The sequence below is a fragment of the Haliotis asinina genome, chromosome 7, assembly GCF_037392515.1.
Source record: "Haliotis asinina isolate JCU_RB_2024 chromosome 7, JCU_Hal_asi_v2, whole genome shotgun sequence".
NCBI classification, from domain to species: Eukaryota; Metazoa; Mollusca; class Gastropoda; order Lepetellida; family Haliotidae; genus Haliotis; species Haliotis asinina.
The window spans coordinates 33469132-33479014 of NC_090286.1; the positions used below are offsets into that span (position 1 = coordinate 33469132).

At 41.0% G+C, this 9883-nt stretch overlaps 1 protein-coding gene across 1 annotated transcript; it reads right to left on the reverse strand.

Moving 5' to 3' along the window:
• Positions 1-395: 395 nt before the first annotated feature.
• On the reverse strand, positions 396-9709 carry LOC137291084 (GDP-fucose protein O-fucosyltransferase 1-like). Its single transcript, XM_067822369.1, has 8 exons — positions 9557-9709; positions 9252-9346; positions 8568-8745; positions 7882-7981; positions 3823-4018; positions 3363-3487; positions 2500-2605; positions 396-662 (listed from the first exon to the last, which is right to left on the reverse strand). The coding sequence occupies exons 1-8, from the start codon at positions 9681-9683 to the stop codon at positions 501-503; spliced, it is 1089 nt and encodes a 362-aa protein (XP_067678470.1). The 5' UTR covers positions 9684-9709; the 3' UTR covers positions 396-500.
• Between the last annotated feature and the right edge of the window lie 174 nt (positions 9710-9883).

The window sequence follows — 9883 nt, forward strand, 5'->3', positions numbered from 1 at the left end:
ATGGTGTTTTTTACAAACACAAGATACTGTCTGATTGGTTATTGATTCAGTTTGGGCAAAGTTCGTAAATGACCTGTAATGTGGTGCCCTGACATCTTTGGTCTGCTATAGCGAAAACTAGGATGTGACCAATTGACATACAATACAGGGGCAAATACAGTTTTATGAGAAAAGGCTGGGGTGGTATCAATGGTTATTTCATGAACAAAAAGTTTAAACTTTAAAACATAAGACACCCCCACCCCCTTGCTATGGGAATGTCACACACAACATTATGGGTATGATAACAATAATAATGCGATAATAATTTACCATTGGACAGTATCCCTTTAAAACAAAAAACACAGGACTCATAACAATCTGATTCATTCTCAAAGCAAAAGCGCACACAATAGCCATTCACCTTAAATATGATGCCAAGACAAAAATACAGGTCTTGGTAAATAGAATAAATCATGTAAATGTAAAGATAGAAAAATATGTCAGACTTTTGACAAATTCTATGAATAACCCCAGAAATATGTTGGTTTCTTGGTCACTTTTCTTTCTCGTGCAACAAAGGCAGTAAATGAAGAGACACAGTTTCCAATAAAATGGTCAGCCATACCTAAAATGGCAAGGTCAACCTGAGGTAGCCATGGGTCGAGGTAAAATATCTGCACCTGTAAATATACAAGATGGTCACCATGATTGCCACTGTTCTAGCTTGTTCAGGTTTACATCTGGAGTGGGGTGGGGTGGGGTGGGGTGGTGCGGTGCGGTGCGGTGCGGTGCGGTGCGGTGCGGTGCGGTGCGGTGCGGTGCGGTGTGGAGTGGGGAGGGGAGGGGAGGTGCGGGGAGGAGAAGAAAGGAGAGGTGAGTTGGGTATGTGACACGTGTGGAAATGGAACACAGAGTTGAACACCACATTTATGATTACAGTCTTGATAACACCTGCAACCAACGGACATTCCAAGCCACAGTTACCATGGATACAGTCAAAGACATAATACTGCATGTAAAGCTGAACAGTCCTTGTTTTCAGCCCCTAAACCCCAGAGCCTGGGTAAGTAACATTTTCCACCATCTTTTGGTCAAAGAGGATTTTACCCTTAACGTTCTGGTCTACTGCATACGCACTATATATTTGGCCAAAGACAGGGTGCTGTTTTTCTTGACATGACACAACATTACTACACACCTCAATACATGGATTGATTCAATAACTAGCCTTTGTCTTGGTATAGGGCATGTTATGAACAATTTCACAAAGTTTAAGTGAAGAAAGTTGCTTTGAGTAAGCGAGTTAAGTTTTATGCCACACTCAGCGTGAATCAGACAATCCAGTGATCAACAGCATGAGCATCAATCTGCACGATAGGGAACCGATGATATGTGTCAACCAAGTCAGTAGGTCTAACCACCCAATCCCATTAGTTGCCTCTTACGACACTCATAGTTGTCAGAAAGGTCAACATGTAGGTCAGCTCTACACATGACAGGTATGCAGAGGTGTCACAGGTTCATTTCTAGCAAATAGCCGGCAAAAGACATCTCTGATGACCCTTATGTCGAGAGAATCTTCATCTTATAAATCGGTTTGCTACGTTTGCTCTCTTTTCAAGAAAAATTAACACCTTTCGAATTCAACGTTTAGCATCGTCTGAATAAGCTTTCATGATGACAGCTAGAAGTAGTCAATGTGAATGATCCAAACGGTCTATCACTGTGCAGTGAACAGGTAACTGACCCGTGAAGGTCCCGGGGTAGAATAGGCCTTCAGCAACCCATGCTTGCCATAAAAGGTGACTATGCTTGTCGTAAGAGGCGACTAACGGGATCGGAAGGTCAGACCAGCTGACTTGGTTGACACATGTCATCGGTTCCCCATTGCGCAGATCGATGCTCATGTTGTTGATCACTGGATTGTCTGGTCCAGACTCGATTATTTACAGACCGTCGCCATACAGCTGGAATATTGCTAAGTGCGACGTAAAACTAAACTCACTCACTCACTGAACAGGTAACTATCATGAACTGCATGTGCAAATACCTTTCTGACCCAATACTGCCGCTGTTACAGGCCAGTGGCTCCCTCCCTCTGCAAGTTGTCAGCGTTCTGCTGTTTATTTTGTTGACAGTTACATAGACAGATTCTTTCATACAAATACATAAAATCTGTGATTTACAATCTGATTAGGTTGTCCGACAAAACATCCACTTGCAAAGTTTGAGATCCATGGGATCATTGGACGAAGAGCTATTTACAAAAAACGGCCCCACATGCATTTCATGCCAAACTATAGTGGCACTTAGAGTTCCAGAAGGACAAATGAATACAGCAATCAACACACTAGCCTTTTGTGCATGGATTACAGTACTATAATACTAATAAAAATAGGTATAGAAAATCCAGAATGACAGCATATACTGAAATTCTGCATATGACCATGACAGTACCACTGTCACATCCAGAATCTAACATATGTTATAGTACAGTTAAGTCAATGGCAAGCTTACCTGGAGGTCTTTCAAGTGTTCCTTTAACTGTTGCAGCATTGGGTTTCTATCTGTGGCCACGAAGACAACCCTGGCTTGGGATGACAAAACGACCTCCCTGGTTAACCTGTGGAGAGCAACACCTTATGTATGATACTCAACTTTTGACAAGGATAATAAGAGTGAGTGAGCGAGAGTATTATTTTTTTGCCAAATCACTGGAATCGAACCCATATCTTTGGCACAGGGCAAGTGACTTTAATAAAGAAACTTGTCCTGACTAATTTTCCTTTTGCCCTGATGTAATTACAAAAGAATAAATCAACATGGTATTTGATGTTTATATTTACTAAACTATTTATCAAAAAGTGACAATAGCAAAGAAAGATAACTCTATATTATAATCATTGCAAAATATAGTTTCTACATTTTGAGCAGATAGGAAATGAAATCCAAGTATATTTGCAGTGTGAAACCATAAGTAGAAATTATCTTGTAGCCCATGGACAAGTAAGATACCATTATTTGATTGCCTTAAATGAAAACTGACTTGTCCCAGGTGTTGGGTAATCAAATTTTTTAACCCCTGCAGCTGAAGTAATCAACTTTCATATTTGGCAACAAACTTCCTGTGATAGGTCAATTGATGTCTGAGTAACTAAACAGCATTTTGGTCACACACTACAAATTAAAACTATCTGCCTATGAAATGTAAACATATCATTTTAAAGAGGATCATGCAGGTAAATTCTATATTGGCTGGCACATGGACAATACTCATTTGGATTGCACATGGCCCAGTGGGTATTAGCTGATGCCTATAGCCTAGAGAGCGGAATGCTGATTGAGCATTGGGACTGGTGCAGATCATTAGATGTTGCTACCTTAGAACTTCTTTATCTGGAGGCAGACACATCTCACGGGTGACTTTTCCTTTCCCTGTGTAGCCCAAACACTGTGGAGAAGCCATGAAGGCTGACCGACCTTCTGCATGTACACAGGCATTCTCCTGCAATCAGGCACCTTTGGTTTAAAGGCACATTCTATTACAGTGATACAGCATTTTTATAGCAGCTTTCAAGGCTAAATATCCTGCTCAAGGCAGTTAATATTGAGTCTTGCTTTGCATGAAAAAGATACACTTTCGGAAACACATGCTTTGATCATTCATCTGGTAGTTCAGAGGTAGAAATTAATGGGAAACACTTCCTACCCCAAATTAAATTAATAGAAAGAGCCTGAAAATCCTGAAATGTAACCAGATATGACCCTGACATTACCAAACTAACTTGGGCTGGGATGGTAGAGAGAGTTTTGACTGCATTGAAACATATTTACACTCACCCAATCTTGACCATTTCTCATGTGCAGACCAACATAAGCCTCCCCAGGAAAAGTCTTGTTGATATAATCCAAGGCTTCTAGTTTCATCTTCTCTGACCACTGAAGGTATTTCTGTAGATGCACATGCTCCTCTTTGACAGGGAAGGAAGCTGGGGCTCCCTTGAAGGCCATCACTGGGTACTTGCTGGCTGGATAACTACAGAGATGGTAAACATCACTGTCTGACTGGTTGCATAGACTATTTGACATCTACAGTAGCAATCAGTTAGAATCATTAGGCCAGACCAATTTTATTGTTTTATGGATTTGTTGGTTGTGTCTTTTCAAGAATAGAACAAACAAACAAACATGTATTTTTCTGAATAAAATTGATATTTTAGACTTACTCTCACTCATGCTTAATTGCTTATCTCCTCTTCCTGGCGAAGGTAGTGGAACACCTGAAATCCCTTGAAGTTCCCTTCGAAAAGAGGTGGACGTAAAATTCACACTCACCCTTCAGTTACCTCTCCTCCCACACACATGGTCAGCTGATCGCCATGACACTCACTGTCTCCTGTGATCGCCCAACACGAGAATATGAGAATTCAACGTGTCTGTGAGTGGTGACTGGGAGTGCTTTCATCATGAGTCAGGATAAGTATAAAATATCAATTTTATTCAGAAAATTACATATTTTTCCTTATCCTGACTCACGTGTAATTGCTTACAGAATCCAACGAAAAACGCGGTGGATCAGACCATACTGGATTCTGCTGGCTGTACAAAATTATGTCCAGTAATTTCCCCTCTTAACGGGAACTTGTAATGGTGATAATTCGGTCCTGTCCTTTCTAATATTCATTGTAAATTCTGGAGGGATCACATCCAATGGAACTTGTCTTCTGTAGACTACTTCGTTGACTGGCATGTGATGACATCAAAAGTAACTAGCGTCCTGCTAGTTTCTGATGTAACTAAATGTCAAGATATAGCAATTGAGACTAGCTGCGACCCCTCTTCGTGTACAAGTATCGTCATTACAAGTACAGGGTCATAATCACTCATGCTAGTCTGTTTCACCATTATACTCCGCAGAGTGTCTGACTTCTACAAGTCACATGATAAATCAGGTGAGTTAAATCAGTGCCTTTGAGGAACTGTTAGTTGCTGAGCAACAAGAGGCCCAAACTGATAAATGCCAGAGACGTTTTTCGTGGCTATGTCTCGTAGGTAGTGGCTGGCAGTCAACATAGTTGAAGATTATAGTCTTCGCTCTTCTTCAACATGACCTTACCAAGCTCATGTTGGATGAAGGCGTCTGTGTCGAAATGGTTGCATTGAGCATAAACCACCAGAGACACACCGTGAGCCATGATGTGACTTCCGAAAATTGTCAGAAAATAGGGCTTCCTCTAGTGACATATCACGATGGTGTCTAACTTCGTTCTTCCTAGAGTAAGACGAATTCATAGATGACCGACGATCTCGACTATGTGATTCTAAGTCCTGAGTTGAGAATGACTGCATACAGTGTCTTCTATGAATAGGGGAGACTGAAGGAGACCTTCTCTGTTGACGGGTCCATCCACGAGTGCACTCACGCGAGCATGTGACGTCACTCACACAAGTATAACTACTCCTGTGAGTGCACTCACTCGGCGTGGGTGTATCCTTCTCTGTACTGTGACCCAATGACTTCGTTGACGAGTGTGGTCATCTTTCCTCTTCCAACTGTCGCTCTTAATCTGCGTTGTGAATTGTTGCATGAAGGCGTCTGCATCGAATGTATACGGTGCGTGCATTGACAACTGTGTTAAAGAGTTGTCTACGATGTCCAAGGATGCAGTCGATATTTGCGATGTCTGTTGTAGATGAAAAGGGTTCGATCTAGTTGCTGATGTCCGTTGACTGATGACTTTACTCTGTATCATCAATGGAGACTCATAAAAAAATTGACGTTCTTCTTAGGGGACGATCTCTTCCCCCGAACGATTTTTACATCAAAGAGGGATGATTCTGTGATGATCTTACCGATGAAGACTTCGATGACTTGGATTTCTTGGGCTGTGACGGCCCTGCCTCAACAGACAGACTCTTCTGAGTCTTGGGAGGGGACTTGCCCAACCCTATACACAACCTCGGAGATACAGCTGGCATATCGCTGGAGAGAATCTCAGTATCAATATTTGAACGGTTACCCGATTTTATTTCACCAGATTTAGACATGGCTAATGTGAGCAGGCATTGCTTTTTCTGAAGGTGATGGAGCAAATTTTATGGATGATCAACTTCTTTATTTTCACATTTCACGAATGTTTAGTGGTCTGGATGTTTCCCCAATGTAGTTGCTGCCACAGTTGCAGCTGATGTTGTATACCACACCCTTAGGCTCTTGTTTTGTTGTGGGATGTTTCCTACCATTTGCCCTGATGATGGTTTTGATGGGTGTGGCTGTGGTGAAGTATGTGTCGATGCCTGCTTTACGTGCCTGAGATGATTTACTTCAGGTTTAGGGGAAAGGCACGTCTTTACCAAACTCAACAACTACCCTACTAAACTTGTCGACCGCATCATCAACTCCATTATCAACCCCACACATAAACCAAAAACCACTAAATCTGACCCAGTTCCTGTTCGCATCTCACTCCTTACATTGGCAAAACATCACACCACATTAGCCGTCTACTCAAGCAACAAGCAGGCATCAACACATACTTCACCACAGCCACACCCATCAAAACCATCATCAGGGCAAATGGTAGGAAACATTCCACAACAAAACAAGAGCCTAAGGGTGTGGTATACAACATCAGCTGCAACTGTGGCAGCAACTACATTCGGCAAACATCCAGACCACTAAACATTCGCATCAAAGAACACAAGACATCAACAAACAAAGCAGACAAAAACTCAGCCATTTTGGAACACATTACCAAATTTCCTGACCACAAAATCAATTGGGACACTATCAAAACACTCTCCAGCAACAAACATGAGTACAAGCAGAGAAAATTGGCAGAAGCTATTCACATCCGCAGACACAACCCTTCTATAAACAAGGATCAGGGTATATTTCTACCTAACCAATTCGACACTTTAATCAAGAAATATTAATCTCTGGCTTCCGTGACTAATCCTCTATTAACTGGTCTCCTCAAAGCTGTAATCCCCAACCCCCACCCCTGGCTTCACTCAAATTACTGATTATGTCAACAACTCAAGTTATATCCTTTGATGTTTTTGTTATCTCATCTCCTCAATTATGTTGTTGTTATTGTTAATCTCCTCAGCAATATCTCATGTACCTGTATATAAACTGTTACACCTTGTCCTCCCATATGCTTGAAAACAGTATAAAAGTCCATAACGAAACGTCGCTGTTGTGAAAATAAAGAAGTTGATCATCCATAAAATTTGCTCTGGCACCTTCAGCTCAGCAACTTCTAAAATGCCTCTAAAACAGTTTATTGCTTTTTCTATCTCAAGTATGTCTGTGAACAGACCGTAAATATAATAAGAATTCTGCTTCAGACAAATTAATACAAAATTTACGAGTATGAGCAGAACATAAAGGTTTACACGCCAGGCATAGGGAGAGAGTGAGTATCATGGCGGTCAGCTGACCATGTGGGCGGGAGAAGAGGTATTCATAAGTGAGTGTGAATTTTACGTCCACTTCTTTTAAAAGGGAACTTCAAGGGATTTCAGGTGTTCCACTTCCTTCGTCAGGAAGAGGAGATAAGCAATTTAGCATGAGTCAGGATAAGCAAAAATAAAAAAAATTAAAGTGTATTTTCCCTATCAAAACCTAAAATTCTAATGCTTTTATTGGCCAAAAATGTAAATTTGCAAGAATTTTTTAAGACAGTTTTTGATTCTAGACTTCATAAACTGCACCATGTAAAATACTTTTATGAATCTAAAAGGAATACTACCTTGACTGGTGATCTTTTCAGTATGTTTTTCCTCCTGCCTCTACGTTTTCTGAGGACAAAAATCTGTATATCAAGAATCAGAAATAAAACTGGTCTGACCCTACTTCTGAACTAAGAGATGTTACTGCCTAGTGATACTGACCTGTCAATCCAGCTCTGTGTGTAGTCGTACCCAATGTTGTAGATCACATAATCAACAAAGTCAACATTTAATCCATCCCAAAAAGGCCCAAATGGATTCCCTGATGGAGAAAGAATTGATAACATCACCACTGGTCTGTTTTACAAGTTATTCCATACTTAACAATCAATAATTTCAGTTCCTGCATCAATAACTCAATACCCAGTGTTCATCTTATTTTGATGACTGTGAGCCATCATGATTATACTACGGCATTAATAATATTGTCAGAAATCACTGTTTACAGTGTATGAGTCAGTTTAGCTTTGCGCCTCACTCAGCAAAGTGGTCAACAGCATGAGCATCAATTGATTGGGATACGATAACATGTACCAACCAAGTCAGCAAGCCTGGCCACGTGAACCTCTTACGACAAAGCATGGGTTACTGAAGATCAATTATAACTCGGATATTTACAGATCTAGATGATAGAGATGTGGAATGAATAACATTTAATGTTACTATTAGCATGTTTGTCAACACTCTAGCATAAATAATTTCACACACTACATCAGTGCTATGAAAATGGGGAATCAAAAGTTCAAACCTCAGTCCTTTTATATACGTTCAGCATGATTAGTGAATACCTTAAGCCATATACTATTCTACCACCGCTGAATAGAGTGGGGTAGCATCAATTTCCTCACCTTCTTTCATCTTGCAAACCTGGTCTTTGTCACTGGACAGCATCCAACACCAGCCATGCCTCTTCTCCGGTGGCCAGTGTGTTGGAGCGAGGTCCGCCATAAAGTCCTCGGCCAGAATAACATGGTGATACTCTTCCAAAGGGCCTACTTTGAACCATTCATCAAAGGGGATGTTTTTCTGAAAACAACATGAAAATGTTTCAACTTAATAGTTGTCAACAGGCAGGAACCCTACACACATGACAGACCACAGATCACAGTCCGAGGACAACCTGACAATGATAAGGGAGGCAACTCTCTGTCATAACTGGTAAGCATGAGACATGATAAAGGTGGGCACCTTTTTATCATGAGGATGATGATCTGGGTGACGCAATAACACATGTAGGGCTATGACTGTTGTATGTCTATGATATAATATGCATGATACGGCACAGTATGTGAAATAAAAATAAATGCACAATGAATGATATGTAAAATGTGATCAAAATATATGTTATGTGCTCTTTGACCTTAGTGTCACATTAACAAATAATTAAATGGAAATGTTACACTCTTGACTGCTTTCCCTAGGTGGGGCTGGGTGGAGTGCGGAGGGGGATTTTGTGTGTGACCATTTTGTCCTACCCTGCACTTTTGGGGGGGATTTTGTCTGGGGGGAATTTTGCCCGGTTACTGACTTACATATGTTCTCCACGGTGGCAACACAAGTGTCCTGTCCAAGCTCTTTGCAAAGGCCAGTGCACCTAGAAAGTGGTCTGCCTGATTACCAAATCTACCTGCACAATACAAACGTTGAAGTCAGTGTTAATGGTGAAAACTATTTATGAAATAGTTTCATGTTGATTCTGTAAGAAAAAAATCTTTATAGATTATCAGGCAACACCTTAAACCAGAGACCATATAATACAGACACGGCCCTCTATTATATGGTCTCTGGTCCCACGATGTAACAATGCTGTCTCCATGGTACATCATTTGAAACTTACCCATGCACGGGCAATACAAAATATATCCTCTTGGGTCCCATTTTACTTCAGCAGTCAGACCTTGCAGAACACTCAGCAAAATACAAACATATTCAGTGAAGACATGGTATCTTAGTTTTATGTTCATTATTTCTCGTGTCTTATTGTATCCAATTGTCTTTGTGGACGTGACATGTGATCAAAGTTTTTCTTTACTTTGGACACTTCCCTTCCTGTAAAAACCGGACAAGTCAGCGAAGTTAAAGACTGGTTTCCTCCCTTTGAGCGCTTGCGCTGCCTGCCGCGCTACAGCAGAAGGCGAAGAGAGTGTACCAGTCTAGATGACGG

What these genes read in the sequence shown, in the direction of transcription:
- LOC137291084 (XM_067822369.1), bottom strand. Translation starts at nt 9,683, where the DNA reads ATGAACATAAAACTAAGATACCATGTCTTCACTGAATATGTTTGTATT. An exon ending in GGTTTGCAAGATGAAAGAAG is followed by an intron (nt 7,982 to 8,567) that starts GTGAGGAAATTG and finishes TTTCTCCATCAG; the next exon opens with GGAATCCATTTGGGCCTTTT. An exon ending in CCAGATAAAGAAGTTCTAAG is followed by an intron (nt 2,606 to 3,362) that starts GTAGCAACATCT and finishes TGCTCTCCACAG; the next exon opens with GTTAACCAGGGAGGTCGTTT.